General features: G+C 53.8%; 2 protein-coding genes across 4 annotated transcripts; one reads left to right on the forward strand and one right to left on the reverse strand.

The window, feature by feature from the left end:
• Positions 1-1,492: 1,492 nt before the first annotated feature.
• LOC109777193 (uncharacterized) lies at positions 1,493-22,314 on the forward strand. Of its 3 annotated transcripts, XM_073496096.1 has the most exons (11): positions 1,493-1,884; positions 2,036-2,574; positions 2,694-2,800; positions 17,414-17,493; positions 17,678-17,895; positions 19,046-19,195; positions 19,596-19,691; positions 19,780-19,808; positions 20,441-20,590; positions 20,681-20,786; positions 21,314-22,314. In XM_073496096.1, exons 6-10 carry the CDS (start codon positions 19,156-19,158, stop codon positions 20,702-20,704), a joined length of 339 nt encoding a protein of 112 aa, XP_073352197.1. In that variant the 5' UTR covers positions 1,493-1,884; positions 2,036-2,574; positions 2,694-2,800; positions 17,414-17,493; positions 17,678-17,895; positions 19,046-19,155; the 3' UTR covers positions 20,705-20,786; positions 21,314-22,314. The 3 variants fall into 3 exon arrangements, 2 of the variants coding, with proteins under 2 accessions (XP_073352197.1, XP_073352196.1); XR_002236240.4 differs by lacking the exons at positions 1,493-1,884; positions 2,036-2,574; positions 2,694-2,800 and having other exon boundaries at positions 17,409-17,493; positions 20,432-20,590; XM_073496095.1 differs by lacking the exons at positions 1,493-1,884; positions 2,036-2,574; positions 2,694-2,800 and having other exon boundaries at positions 17,409-17,493; positions 17,678-17,802; positions 20,658-20,786.
• Positions 11,583-14,792, reverse strand: LOC141021605 (uncharacterized). The gene is made up of 3 exons (XM_073497450.1): positions 14,766-14,792; positions 12,220-12,580; positions 11,583-12,117 (listed from the first exon to the last, which is right to left on the reverse strand). Exons 1-3 carry the CDS (start codon positions 14,790-14,792, stop codon positions 11,678-11,680), a joined length of 828 nt encoding a protein of 275 aa, XP_073353551.1. The 3' UTR covers positions 11,583-11,677.
• Positions 22,315-22,652: the final 338 nt, after the last annotated feature.

Raw genomic sequence — 22,652 nt, forward strand, 5'->3', positions numbered from 1 at the left:
AGGAATCTGAACATCCGCAGACCATTTCTCTTCGCCTCTCTAATGGATTGATAGTTCGCTCCTATTCCATAGATGGAGGCCATTCAACACAGACATATGTGTGTTTGTCCTTCGGCTCCATGACTTTGCACAGCCTACGACTTTTGCTTTCTACTTCTCGTCGTGCACTGCAAAGTGGAACAACCGGTCTCCGGAAACCCGCCTCTTGTGATCCTATATGAGTGAGGGGTGACCAGGCTTTTGTGGAGCGCTTTTGTGCAACTGTTGGCTTCTTCTCCAACGTACGCAGACTACTTCCCAATTACAACTATTTGTCCGATATAGGCGATCTCCTCTTTTTCTTTTTGAGAACATAGGCGATCTCCTCAGCAACATGGCTTCTGATGTTCTGATGCACCCTGCAAAAGAAAACATGGCTTCTGATGCTCCACCAATAACTCCCATCTCCTAGCATCTCATTCTCACCCTGTCATCGAGAGTAGCCAGACCGTCTTAGTAGAATCCATGTGCCATTGTCTGAATATCAATCTGCCCCTCCTGTTCGAAAAGAAGCATATCTGAATAAAGGTACCAAGGTAACCCTAGAGTTGTTGCGAACACATCTTATTCCACTGCATTGTATATGCTCTTATCCCTTCTCAGGGATTTTATTTGGACTACTTGTACTTGCAATCGACATGGACATGCTCTTTATATCTTATCTACTGCTCCCTGTATCAAAATGTAAGACGTACTTTGACACCATTTGATCATGATTTTTGCTTTCTCTTTCTTTTCCTTTTGTTTGTTTCTCTGCTCGTGCAATCAAAACTTAGGATAGAAGAAAAAAAGTTCTCTCGAGACACATCCTCTTCTTAGTGTCAACAAAGGTCCTACATTTTAAGACAGAGTAGTAGATCGTATATTATTGTTCCTTTCAGTCAAATAATCATGTCTACTATGTTTAATGCTTCCTCTGTCCTAAAATAAGTGTCTCAACTGTACATATATTTCAAGATCGCCCCTCTCAATGAGATTAAGATGACATCAACTCTTGTCCATGTCTTATATTTCAAGATCGCCTGTCTCATCTAGATGAGATTAAGATGACATCAACTCTTGTCCATGTCTGCAGTCGTACAACATACACTTTAGTTGGAGGACTAAAGTGCACTGTCCCACGGCTTCAGCGACTTGCAATGGATTTCACTCCAAGTCTCTAAATTATTGACAGAGATAATCGAACATATAAAGCCTGCTAGGGTACCCGCCCATCTGGAGGCCTTCGCGCGCGCGCAATGGTCGGCCGTTCGATCAACTCGCTCGATCGTTTTTCACCCTCAATTTTTACTGTTCATTGCTATCTTTTGTTACATCTTTGACTGATTTACTATTTACTGGGTGACTGCCACTGGGCCCATAAAATCGTTGGTCCACGCGGCAGCGAAGTGATCGTCGACTCGGTCGGTGACCAATGAAGACGCCCGTGAAAATACCTAGATCGAGCAGTCAAAGGGATCACGTCCTCCTCGTTCCTTCCACTCCCTCGCCTCCTCCTTCCTCCCCATCCGGCGGCGCCTCCTCCCTCTTTCCCACGGCCTCCCGCATCGCGCCGCCACCGGCTGGCTCCTCCTCCTCTCTTCTGGATCGGGCGCAGCCGCCATAGGAGAGCATGGGCTCGAACTGAGTGAGGAAGAGGTGGTTTGCGGCCACGCGGGTGAGGAGGGCGGCCTTCCGCTGAACGCCACCGTCCTCTCCTCGCGCGCCCTCGCGGCCAGAAGAGGCAGATATGTACGGAGGATCCACGAGCTTGGTGCCATCCGTCCCGTCCGTCGACGCCCACCCCCTCTTCCCCAACGCGTAGGTGCTACATTCACTTGCGTCTTCGCCGCCTCAAGTGTGCGGGTGAGTCTGCAAACCCCTCTCTAATTTCTATCTCTCTCTCCCTCTCTCTTGATTCGGTTGCATTGCGTTGCAAGAATTATTATTGTGCAGAGGTGGCTGCAGCTATGCACATAATAATTTCTAAAATTGTGATATGTTTTTGAGGCTGCAGATGCGACCACCAGCTGTTTGTATAAATGCTCAAGGAGGACTGCTCTGGGGAGGACATCACGTGTGTTTGAAAGAGAGGGATGGAAAAGAGGGGGCTGGAGTGAGAGGAGAAGAGGAAGGAATTGAACCACATGTTATTTCTTTGTCATCGACGTCATCCCACCATTGTAGAGATTTTCTTGGATGACATGCGGCCCATACTCTCCCCTTGTCCTCCATCTCTGTTGGTACCCTTTCATGGTTTCTTGTCCACTTCTTTCATGATTTATTCTTTTCAAATAGTAATTCAGGCTGTTATACTAATTTGATTGATGTGGGTGGTGTAATAATTCAGGTCGTGCAGGATGGTCTGCTAATTTCCCTGATGCTTCATCAGGTTTCGCTTTTTGATACATTGATTGATTCCCAATTTGATGGAAATAACCAAAATGAATGAATTGATGTGGCTGTTATACTAAATTTTCCTTATTTTGTGTGTGATTATGCTCAGGTTTTGGAAGAATCGGGCTAAGGGGTGATTGTGCTCAAGTTTTGATGTAGGTACTTTTGAAATCTGAAACTTTGGTTTGGTATGACATGCCATGCTAATAAGATTTGAATAGACAATATAGTTACTAGAGTCACTTCATACAAGTGCGCAAACTTATTTTGCATTGCAGTGAGATTCAGATAATTTTAAGAAACACATGTAAAGGAGTCCAAACAGGATGGGCTCGGTGTACATGGTTTTCAGTTAATGCAGGTACTTTTGAAATCTGAAACTTTGGTTTGGTATGACAAGCAATGCTAATAAGATTTGAATAGACAATATAGTTACTAGAGTCACTTCAAACTAATGCGCAAACTCATTTTGCATTGCAGCGAGATTCGGATAGTTTTCCTGTTGTAGAGTTTTGGAGCTTGCTCTGTTAATCCGTGTTATTTTTTGTATCACAGTTTAGGTCTGACCAGCTGTCAGAGTAAATGACCACGGGTAGCCTAACCGACTCCCCCTGGCTCTTCAAGAAATTACCAGGCCAATCGAGCCTTCGAGCATCCAGAGCACAGGGCCGCCTTCCTCTGGCCGGCTATCACCAAGGCCGACTACCAGAAGGCGACCCGGCCTCAAAAACCTTCCCGAAGAAAGCTATGAGATGGCCGACTCCAGGAAGCTGGCCCCAAGAAGGCCAACTCCCAGAAGCCGGCCAAGACTGCACCCACCAGGGCTGCACCCACATAACGGTGATAAGACGGGGCGTGGCCGCAGTACAGCCTGCCACCCCCGAATCCCGGAGCATGCATGGCCACAGTGCGCCGTATGGGTCAGCCATCCCTCGTCCGGCGCGGCACTGTAGCCATGTTGACCGTGACGTCACCCACGACAGGCGCCAGTACGGCCCGCGGGCGGCGGGCCCCTTCAGCCAGAGAGACGCTCGAAGGCGGCCCGGCCTCCCCTAGTCGGCCTGGGGCGTAGCCGGCTCCCAATAGCCGGCTACCTCCCTCCCTCGAAATATGTGCATCATTAAGGAGACAAGACGAGGTGAGGCTACAGTGAGAGCCCGCCAGGCGGCGGCACTGTAGCCACGCTTACCTCGACAAAGCCCTCGTCATCAGGGGCGAGGCAACAGTAACCAGCCACCGATAAGGCCCCCAGGCGGTGGGGCCGGCCTGTCGGCCAAGAGGCCGGCAGCCGGCGGGACCCACTAGTCGGCGGGCCCCAACGGCCGGCGGAGAAGCCGGCGAGCACAGACACTGACGGCTGGGACCCGCACCCAGCCAGATTACCATTGTACCCCCGGGTAGGCCTATATAAACCCCCCGGGGCACCCATGCAAAGGGTTGATCTCATAGAATTTTACACACCGCATAGAGAGAAAAGGAGAGCTAGCCTTGCCCTTCTTTTTCCTCTAGCCAAACAGCTCAAGGAGCCTCTTGTAGCTACTTGTCTTGATTCAGTGATCATGCGAAGACCCCGCAGAGCAGGATTAGGGGTGTTATCTCCACGGAGAGCCCCGGACCTGGGTAAGATTCGCCGGCGTGCATGTCTTCGCCTTATCCCGTTTCCAGGCACCGGCGACGTCTTACTAGCTCCCACAATGATAAGCCACCCGTTGGCATATGTCGCACCTACCACCCGACATTTGGCGCCCATAGTGGGGCCAGGTGCACCGTCGTCCGGAGACCTGTTCTGGACGGGAACCCTTTTCCTCCCCCGCGAGCGTAGCCAGCCCGCTACGCCAGATGGCGCTTGCCCTGACGCGCTGCGAGGCGTCGACGACGCCTGCGCGGCGAGCTGCCTCGCCGATCTTCTTGCCGAGACTCGCATCTCTGACGAGCCTGCGTCCGACGCGGGCACAGACTGCCCCGAGAGCCGCCTCGTCAGCCTCCTCGACCAGCTTCACGTCTCCAGCGAGCTTGTTGTGGACTTGGAGTCGGTCGGCTCCACCGACCCGATGCTTGTCGACTCCGACACGGCATTGCTTGACGCCTTCCCCACCAACGTGGTGATCATCGACGACCCTCTCCCTTGAGCCGACAGTGGCAGCAGCGCTGTCACTGAGGTGCTGGTCATCAGCCACGGCGCCGTCTCGGACGAGAACGCCCACGACGCCCTACAAGCGGCGCTGCACGACTTGTCCGTCCCCATCCCGGCCGACGCCGACGCCGAGACTCTGGAGGCACGCCGCCTTGCCCTCATCGCGGAGGGCCAGAAGATAGCATCCATGAGACGCCTCACTGAGGCTCACCAGCGCGAAGTCGACCGCGCCGCCTTTGGTACGCCGCCTCCTGGCGGGCCGAGCCGAGCCGGCCTCGTCAAGAAGCACGACGCGGCCATCGCCAGCATGCTGGGAGCAGACCGCCCAGTCTACGCCACGCCACTCGAGAACCTGCGTGCCGCTCAGGCGGCCGTAGACGAGCTGAACGGGCTGGGGGCTGATGAGCTCCCCTACATGACTAGACGCATCCAGCAGCTGATCGACGCGGCCGCAGAACGACATGAAGCCGGCGCCCGCGCTGAGAGTCCTCCCCCACGCCGAGAACACGCCGCGACATCCCGGACGCCGACTGCAAGCGGCGCCCGCGCAAGGAAAGACAAGAAGCCGGCTGCTAGCCGCAGTCGGACTCGGGTCACCATTGAGCGCGACGCAGAAGGCCGCCCCCGAGCGGTGGAACGAGATGGCAATCCGCCTCCCCCCGCCTCGTGGGGAGAGATATCCCACCCCACCGCCTGTCACGCATCCGACTCTCGGCGGCCGACTAGGCCACCGCGAAGGAGTCGGCGAGAATGATGCCCGCCACCGGATCGACCGCCTAGCGCGATCCCTGGCGCTAGAAGAAGAAGAAGATGTCGGCCCGCCTTGCTTTGGCCCCCGCATCCGCGACGAGCCCTTCCCCAAAGGGTTCTCACTCCCAAGAGACACGCCAAAATACAACGGCTCCGTGAAGCCGGAAGATTGGTTGATCGACTACTCTACCGCAGTCAGCATAGCAAACGGCAACAGGCGCGTTGCCATGAAGTACGTCCCTCTCATGCTTCAAGGCACGACACGCACCTGGCTGAATAGCCTCAAGCCCTACAGCGTCAACAGCTGGCTAGACTTCACGGAAGTCTTCGTCCACAACTTCACCAGCATGTACAAGCGGCCTCCCAAGACCCGCCAGCTCTCCTTATGCGTCCAAGGGCCCAGCGAATCGACTCGCGACTACCTCACGCGTTGGGCCGTGCTCCGCAACTCCTGCAAGGGGGTGCACGAGGTTAAAGCCATACAGTACTTCACCGCCGGGTGCCGAGAGGGCACCCTCCTCAAGCACCGAGTCCTCTGCGACGAGCCGACTACCCTCGACGAGCTGCTGATCATAGCAGACAAGTACGCCACGGCCGACTCCTCGATGAAGACCGAGCTCTGAGTGGACGCCTCTGGAAAGGTGCTCGCTCCGGCTCTCGAGACGCCGGCTGGTGACTCCAACCGACGCCCCTACCAGAACGACCACAAGCGCAAGGCCCCTATGCCGCCTTCCACCAGTCGGCAAGTAGCCACCGTCGAAGACGAACGGCCCGAAGAGCGGCCCGTGCCCAAGAAGAAGGGTGGCAGGCCGGCTTGGCAGCCAGCCTTCTCCTACGAGCAAACTCTTGATGCCCCCTGCAAGTTCCACAGCGGCGCGAAGCCGTCAAACCACACGACCTGGAAGTGCCATTGGCTCACGGGATCTCTAAGGCGAGGGGCTGGTGCCGCCTCCACCTCCTGGCCTGCCGCCTCCAACCCCTCAGCAGCCGGCTGTTCGACCAGCAGTCGGAGCCATTCAAGATGAGTTCCCAGATGAGCACGCCGCCTACGTCGTCTTCATGAGCCAAATTGAAGACAAGCGCAGTCGGCGCCGACAACACCAAGAAGTCAACGCGGTCGCCTCCAGCAACCCCGAGTTCATGCATTGGTCTGAAAGGCCTATCAGCTGGAGCCGGGCCGATCACCCAGAGGTGATGCCGTCTCCCGGCTCCTATGCGTTGGTGTTGGACGCCACCCTCGCGACGGAAAGGTGAGCTGCCCGTTTCTCCCGTGTGCTGATTGATGGTGGAAGCAGCATCAACATACTGTACCGCGACACCATGGAGAAGTTGAACCTCAAGGCGAAGCAGCTCATGCCAAGCCGGACTGTGTTCCATGGCATCGTACCCGGCCTGTCCTGTTCCCCAATCGGCAAGATCAAGATGGATGTTCTCTTCGGAGACAAGGATCACTTTCGCCGAGAAGCGACCTGGTTTGAAGTAGTGGATCTAGAGAGCCCTTACCACGCCTTGCTTGGCCGACCTGCCCTGGCCAAGTTCATGACTGTGCCCCACTACGCCTACCTCAAGATGAAGATGCCGAGTTCAAAGGGGATCATCACCATAGCCGGAGACTACAAGAAGTCCACCGAGTGCGCTGCGGCCAGCAGCCGACTGGCCGAGTCCCTCGTGATTGCTGAAGAGAAGAAGATGCTGGACCGAGTCGTGGCCATGGCCGGCAAGCAGCCGGCCCTGTCCCCCAGCCCCAAGGAATATGATGCTCAGGGATCCTTCCAGCCGGCCAAGGAGACAAAGAAGATACCTCTGGACCCGGAGAACCCGGAGAGGTTTGCTGTCATTGGTGCAAACCTGGACAGCAAAAGGAAGGCGAGCTCGTCGACTTCCTCCGTGAGAATCGGGACATCTTTGCATGGTCCCCAAAGGACATGCCGGGTGTTCCGAAGGATTTCGCCGAGCACAAGCTACACGTCCGAGCGGACGCGAAACCAGTCAAGCAGCCTCTCCGCCGACTGTCGGAGGAGAAGAGAAGGATCGTAGGAGAAGAGATAGCCCGGCTCCTGGCCGCCGGCTTTATTATGGAGGTGTTTTTTCCAGAGTGGCTGGCCAACCCGATCTTGGTGTTGAAGAAGAACAATAAATGGCGTATGTGTATAGATTACACCAGCCTCAACAAAGCCTGCCCCAAAGATCCGTTTGCCCTACCACGGATCGATCAAGTGATAGACTCCACAGCCGGATGCGAGTTGTTGAGCTTCTTGGATGCTTACTTAGGATACCACCAGATCAAGTTGGACCCAGCCGACCGCCTGAAGACCGCCTCCATCACACCATTCGGAGCTTTCTGCTACCTGACTATGACATTCGGCTTGAGAAATGCCGGTGCCACTTTTCAGCGTTGCATGCAGAAATGCCTCCTCAAGCAACTCGGCAGAAATGCCCACGTCTATGTAGACGATATTGTGGTGAAGACGGAGAAGCGCGGCACCCTGCTGGAAGACCTCAGAGAAACATTTGCCAACTTGCGCCGATTCCAGATCAAGCTCAACCCTGAGAAATGCGTGTTCGGAGTACCAGCCGGCCAGCTTCTAGGCTTTTTGGTCTCCGAACACGGCATTTAGTGCAACCTAGTGAAGATCAAGGCCATAGAGAGAATGGAGATTCCTGCCAAGCTGCGAGACGTTCAGAAGTTTACCGGGTGCCTGGCCTCCCTAATCCGCTTCATCAGCCGGCTAGGGGAGAAGGCTCTCCCCTGTACCGACTCATGAAGAAGTCCAACCACTTCGAGTGGAACGACCAAGCAGACCAAGCTTTCCACGAGTTGAAGAAGATGCTGACCACACCACCTGTCCTGGCAGCGCCGACTGAGAAAGAGCCCATGCTCCTTTACATTGCTGCAACTAGCCGAGTGGTCAGATAGTCATCGTGGTCCAGTGCCCAGAAGAAGTCCGAGCTCAGTTAGTCCAGAGGCCGGTATATTATTTAAGCGAAGTACTGTCCACCTCGAAGCAAAACTACCCGCATTACCAGAAGATGTGCTATGGAGTGTACTTCGCCGCCAAGAAGCTGAAGCCCTACTTTCAAGAGCATCCCATCACGGTCGTATGCACTGCCCCGCTTGCCGAGATCATAGGCAGCCGGGATTCATCCGGCCGGGTGGCTAAGTGGGCCATTGCGCTGGCTCCTTACACGATCTTCTACCAGCCCCGCACCGCCATCAAGTCCCAAGCATTGGCCGACTTCCTTGTCGACTGGGCCGAGACCCAGTACCTACCGCCGGCTCCCGACTCCACTCATTGGCGGATGCACTTCGACGGATCCAAGATGCGCACCGGCTTGGGAGCTGGCATCGTCCTCACCTCTCCCAAGGGCGACAAGCTCATATACACATTGCAAATCCATTTTGCCGCCTCCAACAATGTGGCTGAGTACGAGGCGCTCATACACGGGCTCCGGCTAGCCAAAGAACTCGGCATACGCCGGATCCTGTGTTATGGCGACTCGGATTTGGTGGTCCAGCAGTCATCTGGCGACTGGGACGCCAAGGACGCAAACATGGTGAGCTATCGATTCCTCGTCCAGCAAATCAGCGGATACTTTGAAGGGTGCGAGTTCCTCCACGTGCCACAGGCCGATAACGAGCAAGCAGATGCCCTGGCACGGATAGGCTCCACCCGACAAGCTATACCAACCGGCGTCTCTCTCCAGCGCCTCCTCAAACCGTCTGTCAAGCCGTCTCTAGAATCGGACTCCATCTTCGTACCGCCTGCCCCTGATGCAGTCGGATCCGACTGGGGGAACCCAGCAGGCGGCTCGGGGACTTCGACAAGCGGCCCGGGGACTGCCGTAGTCGCACCTGGCTCGGAGACTTCAGAACCCGGCCCGGGGACTGCAGCAGTCGGCCCGGGGACTGCATCAGTCGGCCCGGGGACTGCAACGACACAACAGGCGGTGGCCGACTCCAAGTCTTCACCACCCAACCCACCCACCCGGGTCACAGTAGCCGTACTGACCACAGAAGAAGTCACAGCTCCATCATGGGCCCAGCCCATCCTCAACTTCCTAGTAAACAGAGAGTCGCCGACTGATGAGATCTCGGCAAGACTAGTTCAACGCCGAGCCGGAGCATACGCAATAATAAACAGAGAACTTGTTAAGCGTAGCATCACTGGAGTCTTCCAGCGCTGCGTCGAGCCAGAGAAGGGCATAGTAATCCTCAAGGATATCCACCAAGGCGAATGCGGCCACCATGCGGCCTCAAGATCACTTGTCGCCAAAGCTTTCCGCCATGGCTTCTTCTGGCCGACTGCTTTGGAAGACGCCAAGGAATTAGTCAAATGCTGCAAAGGATGCCAAGTCTTCAGCTCCAAGCAACACCTGCCAGCTTCTGCACTCAAGACCATCCCCCTCACCTGGCCCTTTGCCGTTTGTGGGCTGGACATGGTGGGCCCATTCAAGACAGCCCGCGGCGGCATGACACATCTGCTTGTCGCCGTGGACAAATTCACCAAGTGGATTGAAGCGAAGCCAATCAAGAAGCTGAACGGGCCGACTGCCGTGACATTCATTGCAGACATCACCACTCGGTATGGTATACCACACAGCATCATCACCGACAACGGCACGAATTTTTCCAAGGGAGCACTGGCACGTTTCTGCGCGACACAGGGCATCCGACTGGACTTAGCATCCGTTGCCCACCCGCAGTCAAACGGCCAGGTCGAGCGAGCAAACGGCCTCATCCTCTCCGGCATCAAGCCCCGACTGGTCGTACCACTGGAGCGTTCGGCCGGCTGCTGGCTCGATGAGCTGCCGGCTGTCCTCTGGAGTCTGCGTACTACCCCGAACAAGTCAACCGGCTTCACTCCTTTCTTCCTTGTATATGGTGCCGAGGCTGTCACCCCAACCAACATCGAGTTCGACTCGCCTCGGGTCACCATGTACACGGAGGCGGAGGCCAAGGAAGCGCGAGAAGACGGTGTCGACCTGCTGGAAGAAGGCCGGCTGTTAGCACTCAGCCGGTCCGCCATCTACCAGCAGGGTTTGCGCCGTTACCACAACCGGAAGGTCAAGCCAAGATCCTTCCAAGAAGGCGATCTTGTGCTCCGGCTGATCCAGCGAACAGCTGGCCAGCACAAGCTCTCGGCCCCTTGGGAAGGCCCATTTGTCATCAGCAAGGCCCTAGGCAACAACTCCTACTACCTGATCGACGCACAGAAGCCAAAGGCACGCAAGAGGGATGATTCCAGCAAGGAGTCAGAGCGACCATGGAACGCCAATCTCCTGAGAAGATTTTACAGTTAAAAGCAGTATGTATCACGCTACCTTTTTATATTAAGTACAAGACAACGGGCCCCCCGAGGCGCACTCGGGGACTACCCTCCTTTATCTATGAATGATGAGTGTCATACCCATGAATGTACTATTACATTTGATTCCCTATCTGGCACCGGGTTCGACTAGTCGGCCCGGGGACTGGCCGCCTTGAGTTATATTAAAAGTTCTACCTGAAGTCAGACAAGTAGTGTGCCAGCACCCGAGCCCTCTCTTGTTGTAAGTCGCAGCTCGAAGAATCGACTGTTCGACTGGCAAGAGCCAAAGGCAGGAAAGGTTGCCCACACGAAAAACGGCTAAGGACTAACGAACCTATATAACACAAGCCGGCCTCCCACCACACCTACCGGCTGTCAGAACAGCCGGCTGGCCGGCTTCCCAGTCACTTCGCTACAATCCAAGAAAGCTAGAGTACTTGCCCTCCCAACCGGCCAGGCACTTCTCCAGCCACAGACTGCAGAGCAGCTGTCCGGCTGGGAAGGCGGCAACCAAGGGAGGGCGGCAAAGGAAACAGCCAAAGGACGAAAAGCAAGAACAATGGGAAGCCAAACACATGCATGATTATATTTACACATAAGGCCTTCAACAGGCCGACAGTCAATATAGTTTGAATACACCCCCAGTGGGTGGAACTACGCAAACTTAACAAAATATCATTCAAAGAGTAATAAAACAGGAAAGTAAAGGCGACAGATTAGGCTAAGGGCACAACAGGCGAGCCGGGCTGGTCGGTGGAGACGGCAGCGCCGGCTAGAGGAGTGGCCGGCTGGCGAGTCTCGGCTTGATCATCGCCGGCTGCAGGCGGTGCGCTCGCACGCGCCTTGTTGCTGGTGGCACGGTCAAGCTGAGGCTGGCCGGCTGCTCCACCATCTGGCACGGCGTCTTCACCCTCCTCCTCCTCCTCCTCCTCGCCCTCGTCGCTGGAGTCGATCTCCTCCGCCGAGTCCTCGCCATCTGCTGGGTTTAGCCCGAACCACTCCTCCGGCTGGGCAACACCGTTATCATCCACCTCAGGAGCAAAGGCGCTGGTGTCGGTGTAGTCGGCGATCACCGAGGCACGCTGGATGATAGCCGGCCGCGCCGGCTCCAGCTCCGTGTCGGCCTCCTGCCGCCAGGTGGCCAGCTGGTCCAAGTCAGCTCAGGATACCAGGCTTTGACGAACTCCAGCGCCCGCCTGGCGCCTGACCGAGCTGCAGAAGCCTTCCAGGCCTCGAAGCGGCCGACCGCTACCTCCAGCCAGTCGGCAGTCCGACTGGGGGTGCGGGGAATCACCTCGCCGGGCCAGAGAGCGGCCAGCACTTGCGCCCCAACACGTTGAAGCCGGCGGAGCATGCGGTGAGCCGGCTGGAGGCGGGCTTGAATCATCAGGAGCTGTTCCTCAAACGACCGGCGAGCGTTCGGCGCGATCTCAGCGCCAGCCTGCCTTTGCACCTCGCGGTGGGCCTCGACGACCTGGTTGGCGGCAGTAGAGTAACCAGGGAAGTACTCTGCACAAGAAAGAAAGAAAGAGAAAGAAGAGAAAAATACAAAGTTAGAGAATGAACCAAACGGCAAGCGGCAAGCAAGGAGCGAAGAAGAAGGCGGCCTACCGTCAACCAAGTCTTCGATCTGGCCGTAGCCATTCATCAACGACTGCCTCGCCTCAGCCCAGCTCGCCGCCTCGGTCTCGTATTCGGCCTGGAGGGCAGCCTCGCTATCCTGCACCGCCTTCAGGGCCGCCTTGTGGCTCTCCTCCTGGTCGGCCAGCTTCTTGACCAGGCGGTCACGCTCCTGAGCCAAGGCGTCGAACTCGGCTTCCTTAGCGCGAAGGGCGGCCTGGGTCCCACCCAGCTGCTCCCTCAGTTTGGCGTTGGCCGCTGCAGATATGGCAGAGAAGAAAAGAGCAATAACAAAGAAGTCGTCAGGAAAGATCCGACCCGACTGCTCAGCAGTCGGCCCGAATCTCGGGGACTACACCCAGTGGGTGCGCTGATGCGCCCCCATGTGAGATAAAAGATGAAGCACTTACTCCGGCTCTCAGTTAGATCAGCAGTCTTTTGGGTCAGCTCCCGAGCCTGGGAGTTGAAGGCAGCCGCACGGAGGTTGTGGTAGTCCTGCAAGTCGGACAGAGAAGCGAATGAGAACAAGATAGCAAACAAAGCCTACCAAGAAGTTCCAAGCCGCCTGCTCAGCAGCTGACTCGGAACTCGGGGACTACACCCAGTGGGTGCACTGACGCGCCCCCACGGAAGAAACCAAGATCAAGAAGCGAAAAACGGGAAGACTCACCCGAATGGCTGCCTGTGTCGCGAGAAACTCGTCATTATACTGCCTCAGCACTGCGGCCTAGGACTGAAGCTGGTTCCGGACTTCTTGCGCCGCCACATTCACCACGGCCGTCCCACCACCCGACGTCCACCCCGAGCTGGCGCTGGCCATCTCCACGTCCTGGGCCGACGAGCTGGAGCCTGCGGCCTTCTGCGGGTCCGGAGCCGAAGTTGCCTTCCCCGCGCGCTGGCGCGATGGTGACCGGACCACCAGGTCCGTCCTCACAGCCGGCTCGCCTCCAGCCGATTGCGCAGGCGGCGCGTTAGGCCGGCTGCCTTGGGCCGCCCCAGTCGGCGAGAGCGGTGCCGCCTCCCTCTCCTGGACGATGACGTCGTCCTCCCTCTCCATCCCTGGCAGGTCGCCGCCGCCTTCATCCGGCGGGGGCTCCGGGATCTCGGGCGCCGCGACACGCAGGGGGGTGACAAGCAAGGCCCCCACCGCTGCCGCTGCGGCTGCAGCCTCCGCCTGGGCCTTGGCCGCCGCGTCGGCTTGTGCCTTCGCCGACTCCTCCGCCTCCTCCTGCGCCGCCTTGGCGGCAGCCGCCCTCAGCTCTTCCGCCTCCCGCTCCTCCCGCGCATTTCGCTCCATCGCCGCTTGAAGCTCGGCGCGGGGGTCCCTGCGGCGGGTGCTCCCGGATCCTTTCGGCAATCCAACCACGCGATGGCGACCGGACCACCAGGTCCGTCCTCACAGCCGGCTCGCCTCCAGCCGATTGCGCAGGTGGCGCGTTAGGCCGACTGCCTTGGGCCGCCCCAGTCGGCGAGAGCGGTGCCGCCTCCCTCTCCTGGACGACGACGTCGTCCTCCCTCTCCATCCCCGGCAGGTCGCCGCCACCTTCATCCGGCGGGGGCTCCGGGATCTCGGGCGCCGCGACACTCAGGGGGGTGACAAGCAAGGCCCCCTCCGCTGCCGCTGCGGCTGCAGCCTCCGCCTGGGCCTTGGCCGCCGTGTCGGCTTGTGCCTTCGCCGACTCCTCCGCCTCCTCCTGCGCCGCCTTGGCGGCAGCCGCCCTCAGCTCTTCCGCTTCCCGCTCCTCCCGCGCCTCCCGCGCATTTCGCTCCATCGCCGCTTGAAGCTCGGCGCGGGGGTCCCTGCGGCGGGTGCTCCCGGATCCTTTCGGCGATCCAACCACGGAGGCGGCAGCAACCCGCTCAAGAGAAAGCGGAGCCTGATTTTTGAGATAAAACAAGGATTCAGAGATCGACAAGAAAGAAGAAGGAATATGCAAGAGAATCTACACTTACGCCGAAACCGTTTGCGGCTGCTTCACCACCTTGCGGAAGCGGGCCGCCTTCGCGGCCGCCTCATCCCGCCTGGTCGCCGCCGCCCCGCCCTTGGGCTTCTTCGGCCGACTGCCGAACAAGCCCGACGCGGCCCGGCACTTCTGCGCGCCGCCTCGAGCAGGCGGCGCGGCGGAGGAACCCGCGCCATGGTCGGACGCCGGCTGGCGGCGCGGGACGATTTCTGCCTCGTCATCATCCGGCCAGTCGTCGAAGCTGGCTCCAAGCCCGGAGCCGCCTGCTTCGCCGCCTCCCGCCTCGGTGTTGTCGTCCATGGCGGCTGCCCCCAAGTCGGGGTCCTCCAAGTCATGCTCCACCCGGTCGGGGAGAAATCGGCGATCCGCCCCCGCTGTCCCGGCCGCAGGTCGAATGAGAGGGCTCTGCAAAGACGTGCCGACTGGTCAGAGTCAGCCAAGAAAAACTTGGTGAAAAAACTAAAAGGAGAGAAGATAAAGAAAGCATACCGTGGGCGGGGGATGAGCACGGGAGTACGGCTCCTTGCCAAACTGCCACTCTGCAGAGAGCTTGCAGTTCGCGAGATAGTTCACCATATGAGCCACCTCATCATGAGGCATCGCCTTGGTGCACATCCGACTCGGATCGAGTTGGCCGCTCATTTGACTGATCAAATGAGGGCGGCTTTGAAGCGGGAGCACCCAGCGCACCATGAAGGCGACCAGCAGGTCAGACCCAGTCAGGCCCTCCGACTGGATCATTACCCGGAGTCGGGCGACGGCGGCGGCTCCAGCCGGTGACAGCGTCCTGGCCTGATAGGACCACTGGGGCCGCCTCCCAGCCGGCGGGCTGGCTATGTAAGTCGGCAAGTTGACGTAGTCGCCTTGCGGGGCGACGTTCTTCATGTAGAAGTACGATTTCTGCCAGCGCTTCACCGACTGGATCAGCGTGATGACAGGGAAGGGGTTGTCGGCTGCCGGCCTCCGCATCGCGATGAAGGCGCCACTCTGAGCCGGCACTCCCTGCATGCGGGTGCCGAGCTTGGATTGGAAGAATTCCCCCCAGAGCTCGAGGGTGGGAAGAACGCCAAGAAAGCCCTCGCACAGAGTGACAAAGGCGGACAGCAGCACCACCGTGTTTGGAGTGAGGTGGTGCGGCTGGAGCTGATAAAAGTCGAGGAAGGAGCGGAAGAAGGCGCTCGCGGGCAGACCGAGGCCGCGCAGGAAGTGCGAGCGAAAGATTACCCGCTCGCCTTCCTCCGGCGCCGGCGTGATCTCCTTCTCCGGCGCGAGATGGACCTGCACCTGGTCCTTGTCGGGCAACCGCCGCGTCTTGCGGAGGAAGTCGATGTGGTCCGTGTGGAAGGTGGAGGCGTCCCAGTCTCCGCCGTACTGCATGATGGCGAGAAGCTGGCAAGAAAGGGTGCGGCGGCGGAGAAACCACGGCCCCGCGGCGGCGAGGTTGCGGGGTAGTGCGAAGATTGGTGGGACGGCGCGGCGGCAAGAGGCTACTGCGATGGGAAGAAGGAGGAAGAAGATGGCGGAGAGAGGATGAGCATGCGAGCGTCTGCCGCTCCCCCTCCTCCCCCTACTTATAGCCTCGTGCGGCGAAGCCGAGGAGGCGAGGCGTGGGGGGAACATGGGATTAACTGCGCCCACTCCCCCACGTCCCGCGATTATAGCGCCCTAACGACGTGCAGAAACTGCCGTCGGAAGGCGAGCGGCCCCCTTTGGGCCACAGAGAATCCGCGCCTGGGCCTAGGCGTGGGAGTGATGGGCCCCAGGCCTGCAACGACGTCCCGTCGCGCACGTGGGTTGGCAGGCTTTTTCAGCCGAAGGGTGCCACGTGGTACGCGGGCGGCGAGCGGCCGGCCCGCAACCCGACGTGCGCACCAACCGACTCCCGCCTTCAGACTTCAATTTTTTTTGCCAAGACGGCACACCCAACCGAAGCCCGCTCCTATCTGCTGGCTCATCAAGATAAGAAGCTGACCAAGCTTCTCGACCTCCTCTCAGCCTCGAAGCCCAACCAGCTTTGGGGACTACTATCGGAGTAAATGGCCATGGGTAGCCTAACCGAGTCCCCCTAGCTCTTCAAGAAATTACCATGCCAATCAAGCCTTTGAGCATCCAGAGCACGGGGCCGCCTTCCTCTGGCCGGCTATCACCAAGGCCGACTACCAGAAGGCGACCCGGCCTCAAAAACCTTCCCGAAGAAAGCTACGAGATGGCCGACTGCAGGAAGCCGGCCCCAAGAAGGCCGACTCCCAGAAGCCGGCCCCAAGAAGGCCGACTCCCAGAAGCCGGCCAAGACTGCACCCACCAGGGCTGCACCCACATAACGGTGATAAGACGGGGCGTGGCCGCAGTACAGCCTACCACCCCCGAATCCCGGAGCATGCATGGCCACAGTGCGCCATACGGGTCAGCCATCCCCCGTCCGGCGCGGCACTGTAGCCATGTTGACCGTGATGTCACCCATGACAGGCGCCAGTACGGCCCGCGGGCCCCTTCAGCCAGAGAGACGCTCGAAGGCGGCCCGGCCTTCCCTAGTCGGCTTGGGGCGTAGCCGGCTCCCAATAGCCGGCTACCTCCCTCCCTCGAAATATGTGCATCATTAAGGAGACAAGACGAGGTGAGGCTACAGTGAGAGCCTGCCAGGCGGCGGCACTGTAGCCACGTTTACCTTGACAAAGCCCTCGTCATCAAGGGCGAGGCAACAGTAACCAACCGCCGAAAAGGCCCCCAGGCAGTGGGGCCGGCCTGTCGGCCAAGAGGCCAGCAGCCGGCAGGACCCACCAGTCGGCGGGCCCCAACGGCCGGCGGAGAAGCCGGCGAGCACAGACACTGACGGCTGGGACCCGCACCCAGCCGGATTACCATTGTACCCTCGGGGGGTAGGCCTATATAAACCCCCCGGGGCACCCATGCAAAGGGTTGATCTCATAGAATTTTACACACCACATAGAGAGAAAAGGAGAGCTAGCCTTGCCCTTCTTCTTCCTCTAGCCAAACAGCTCAAGGAGCCTCTTGTAGCTACTTGTGTTGATCCAGTGATCATGCAGAGACCCCGCAGAGCAGGATTAGGGGTGTTATCTCCACGGAGAGCCCCGAACCTGGGTAAGATTCGTCGGCGTGCATGTCTTCGCCTTATCCCGTTTCCAGGCACCGGCGACGTCTTACTGGCTCCCACAATGATAAGCCACCCGTTGGCATATGTCGCACCTACCACCCGGCACCAGCACAAGTGGCAACAGGCAGTAGTGGAGAAGGCATGAAGAGGCCCACATCTAAAAATCTCAACTATTCTAGGATTTTTGAGGTAATTTCTCAAACTGAAAAGCTCAACGAAAGGAAGACACCTATTTCTATGCACAAATTCTTTGTTGCTAGAAGAATTTGTAGAGAGAAAAATGTCTCCCCCGTTCATTGCCTTTCAGATTCATATTTGAAGTCTATTGTTCTTAATTTTAGTTAACTAATTGCTTCATTTCTTGTTGTTTCAGCTGCTGACCATGTGATTGGTAGCCGACAATTTCTTCATGGGTTGCTGATTTCTCAAGTTTTGCCTCACACAAAAGAGGGCTAGCAACACCTTTGACAGAAACAACCAACATTCAGTGCAGATCCGGTATATTCTGGTTGTCTTCCATTTAGTTGACGGCATGCAAGACTGATCTGATGCATCTACTGCTTGTTGACTTGGTTATATTTATCTATAAAGGTAATTTCAGTGTTTCATTTGTGTGAACATTTCTTTTGTTACAGATTTTACCTGCTTGACAAAGTGCAAAAAAGTAAAATGTATCATTTATATAGCTAACTGGAATAAAGAGTAGCATCGTCTCTCAACAAGATATTTTGTGTGTTCCGCGCCAAATTTGAGTGATACTTTTATGAGCGCCTGGCGAGGTTCTCAGCAAGTTTAGTTTAGGCATAATTTTCCTCTATTAAACAGTGCATTTTAGACAGTGAAACTGTTCCAAATTATCCCATGCTGTAGTTGAAATGGTGCATCTGCGTTATATATTTTGGGAAGAGCTGCAGTTCATGATCTTTCTTTATAATAATCATACCAATCAGTAGAGATAGTGTGCAGACTTTCTGCCTATTTTTCTTTCTTCAGGTAGGAAACACATGTTAATTTCTTGACCACCTCCAGTGATCCAATGTCAGATGAAGTGTTTAAATATTTTTGCTCATGCTTATTCCCGGACGGCCGGACCCACAGCTCAATGGAATGAGTTGTACAACTTTTATTCAACACATTATATATACAAGTATACTGATATTTATGGTGATGTTATACTATGAATTAATGGTTAAGATAACACTTTTTTATAGATGATTTTCCTCATATTGCCAACATATTTTTGGTTGCGGGTTGATACATAACATTATTTTGTCTTATCTTCTTATGTTGTATCTATTTTTCATGTAGATACTCTATCTGGTAAGGTTCTAATTCACATGGTTGCATGGCCAATGAATGAATATAATTAGTTTTCACAATGTATATTTTACAATTTCTCAATGCGTAAACGTGTCAGGCTCTTAGGTTAAAGCTAATTCCCATTAAAATGGTTATAAATAGTGGCCTCTATCAGTAGGCTGGGTCTCAATGTTGGTTTTGATATGTGATCGATGCATTTCATCAAATGGTTAACATATCAGGATTGCATATGATTATCTTTGAATGGAATTTGTGTCTTTGATTTTTCACAAATTTGTTTTGATATTTGCGATAAGATGGGTGTTGTGTGTTGTGTGCAGGCCATGGGTAATTTTGTACTATTTGTTCAAGGTGTCAGCATATGTATATTATTCTTATAGTCTTTACATGCTCATTTAGTTCATTCATGTTTCCTTTGCAGTGGCAGTGGTGCAGAATATATCCTCCGCCATGGAAGGAGGTATTTGATGTTGTCAGATGGCATATAGGTCAATAATGAGGTGACTGCCGGGGTAATCTCAGGAAGGGACAATGACACAAATTAACTTTGTTGACAAGCTCACGATCACGGGTAATAAAGATGATTTTAAGTAATGTTCTAATTTCTGTGAATTTCCTTGTTAAATGTCCTGAAAGAAATAAGAATGGCATACTGAATGTGAAGCATTATTTCATTCATCTACATTTTTAGGAAAGATAATCTTGGATTGCTTTTGCTTTGATGGATTCTCACTTATCAGAATATAGCCTCCAGCCTTTATACATAGAGACTGATTTATCACTTTGGCTGGTTATATTTTTCTCTACTGCATAATGACCTATGTACATTCATTTCCTCTATAGTTTTTAATTCTACACCTTATTTCTTATTATGGCGAATCATTGGTATCACGGAAATGTTACTGTACCATTATGTGCAATTGTTTCTTATTGATATCATCGTAACAAGATGGTGAACTTATCAAATGTAGGGAACAAGCCGTCCTGCAGTGTTTCCATGTACTGCAAGTTGACGACAAGTTCATTGTTGATGCCATGCAATTTCTTACAAAATACATGTGGTACAGGTAAGCATGCTATTACCCGCCATTGTGTGTGTTTTGCATATTTTTCTATTCAATACTATGAAGTTTTCCTCTGTTATGCTCTTCTCAGGTATGAAGGCCGACACTGATTATCAAGTGGTATGGCACTCTTCTTTATCAGCTCTATCCCATCCTGTAGAGGCTTTGTGAAAATAACTCCATGTTATCTTCTACATAATTTTGCATTTCTTTGTAGAGATAATACGTGAATTTATGGTATAAGTTTCAAAAGTTTGGCAGAATCCTTGATCTAAAGTGAAATAGAGTTGTATTGTCTCCTATATGAGTTAAAACTTCTTGCAATCAGTAATTAGCCATGCATTTTGAGGGTATGAAAGTTGAACAAAATTTGAGTTTCTTGGTTGCATGTTAAAGAGTGTTGTACTAAACAAAGATGAGTTGCAATGAGTTTTATATATTTAGTTTTCAATTATAAAGATTTCTACAAAGCACGAAACATTTCCAATTCTTTCTGATTTTGTGTGCATGTTGTCGCAGGTTTATTTGATGAATTGTATATAGTTATTGATACAACATCTTCCAGTATAGATCTTAAATGACAGCAATATCTCAAGTTACTTGTGTCTGCTTCCCTTCTTAAAATCAACATTTTGTTTTGATTTTTCGGTACTTAAGTAAGGTCACTCATCAGTGAGCAGGAAGTGTCTTCTCGGTACTTGTGTGATCAAGGCCAAAATTGGTTTTCTAACTTATTATTGTAGGTGCTTTAGAAAGTGCAAGTATGTGTCACAATAATGCCTGGAAATCAGCCAGTGGCTGGATTATTTGAGCTATTTTGGCGTCTCTGCCATCCTATAGTTGTTCAGTTTTCTCTTTTGAAACGAGGCTATCTAGAGGATTTCATGTTGGGGTTTAGGAAGGTAACTATTCTTGGTTACAGTGAATGATTTTGTTGGATTATTTGTTCATTTGGCTATCTTAATGCAGTCCCATGTGCATACTTTTTGCAGGCATCAGTGAAGATTGGGAGGTAGAGAGGGATTGCTCAAGTGGAAACAGATCAAGAACCAGAAGGAGCTCAAGATTTTGCTACTTCCTTGGTAATAGCTTTGTGAGGTAATTAAGCTAGCTACACGTGTGTTTGTTTTCTGCTATATCGAGGTCACTATTCTAATTTAGAAAATAGAAACATGATGTGTGATTTAAGAGTAATAGCAAATGTTATTAGCATGAATAGACTATATTGTCCGTACTAACTAGCAACAAAGTCTAATTCCTCCCACGTAGCGGTTGTCAATGTAGACTTAACCAGCCCGGACTTTATGTACTTCCTGCTTTATTTTTTCTTTGATTTAGCGAACATACAAATGCATGTGATAAGTGTCAAATTTAGCACTCAACGACACTTATTTTCAGACAGAGGAAGTAGTTATAAGTAGGTGTGCAATTAGAATTTACCTGACTTTGGGTTTTCACATCTTGTTCGAGGTCTTGAGCCCTCATAATTCATTTGAACATGTTTTAATTTATTTTTGTTTATACTATAATATGAACTAATTAGAAATTACATAAATGCATTTTCTTGATAAATTAAAGCTTATGCTGATGTGTATTCGATTTTGATTTCTTTTCTTTCGTCATAGATCAGTTAAATATTATCCAGGACCATGCACCCGCCCTTGACAATGGCTTCCAGAAGCTAAGGTTGTAGGGGTGAATTAAAGTTTGATTTTCCAGCAGCGAGGTAACTACTACCGATGGAGATCAAACTAATGAGCTCACGAAAAAAATAGACATCAAACACCAAAGGAGGTTAGTTTTTACCTGAGTGGAAACAACAGTCGTATCGTCTTGCTGGAGCCTCCTTTGTCATGGAAAGTCACCAGCTTCAGGGAGTGCCAGCACAGCCAGAACAGACGCCACCTACGGCGGGGAGTGACAGTGGCAACTGCGCGGATTTGGCTCACCCATACGAGAAACGGCGGCGCCATCTACCGATTTCATGGCTCTGAGCTGGAGCGGGAGCTGCTGGGTCGTCGGGATGCAGATGGAGCCCCTGCAACTCCGAGCTGCCGGGCCACTGAGATGCAGATGGAGCCGCAGCGCCTCCGAGCTGCAGCGGGAGCTGCTCCACCGCCAAGTTGCAGTGTGAGCCGCCGCGAAGATGGAACCCAAGGTGCCCTCGTCCGCCTCCTCCAGCTGCTTCCTCACTTCAGTACGAGTACAGGGGGAGAGGAATGGGACGAAGACTGGTGGATGGAATCAAGACCAGCGGTCATGCGAGACACGTGGTAGGCATTGTGCTACGTGGTGGCAGCTCATGAAGCAACAATTGACGTGTGTTGTTGTCTCTCAGCACGCTGTATCTTGAGGGCATGATTGTAGTTTTCTTTATCTTTGAGGTTTGTGATGTTACTCAAACTGCCAGCCTTTTGGTTTCTGATTTTAATGAAAGCAGGGAGGCCCTCCTTGGGGCGCTTGAGTTTGTAAAAAAAAGACTAGCAGTCAACCACGTGGAAGAAGATTAGGACAGAATTGCAACATATGTAGGCCCATATAGCGGCTATGCTGGACAACAAGGTCATTTTCAATGATGATGACACGTGCAGCAATAGCTCAATTAATGTTCATCACTTCAATGCGCTGATATGATGTTTGTCTGGTGATGACCCACAAGTATAGGGGATCTATCGTAGTCCTTTCGATAAGTAAGAGTGTCGAACCCAACGAGGAGCAGAAGGAAATGATAAGCAGTTTTCAGCAAGGTATTCTCTGCAAGCACTGAAATTATAGGTAACAGATAGTTTTGTGATAAGATAATTGGTAATGAGCAACAAGTAACAAAAGTGAATAAAGTGCAGCAAGGTGGCCCAATCCTTTTTGTAGCAAAGGACAAGCCTGGACAAACTCTTATATAGAGAAAAGCGCTCCCGAGGACACATGGGAATTATCGTCAAGCTAGTTTTCATCATGTTCATATGA

This window comes from Aegilops tauschii, chromosome 4 (genome assembly GCF_002575655.3).
Source record: "Aegilops tauschii subsp. strangulata cultivar AL8/78 chromosome 4, Aet v6.0, whole genome shotgun sequence".
Classification (NCBI taxonomy): domain Eukaryota; kingdom Viridiplantae; phylum Streptophyta; class Magnoliopsida; order Poales; family Poaceae; genus Aegilops; species Aegilops tauschii.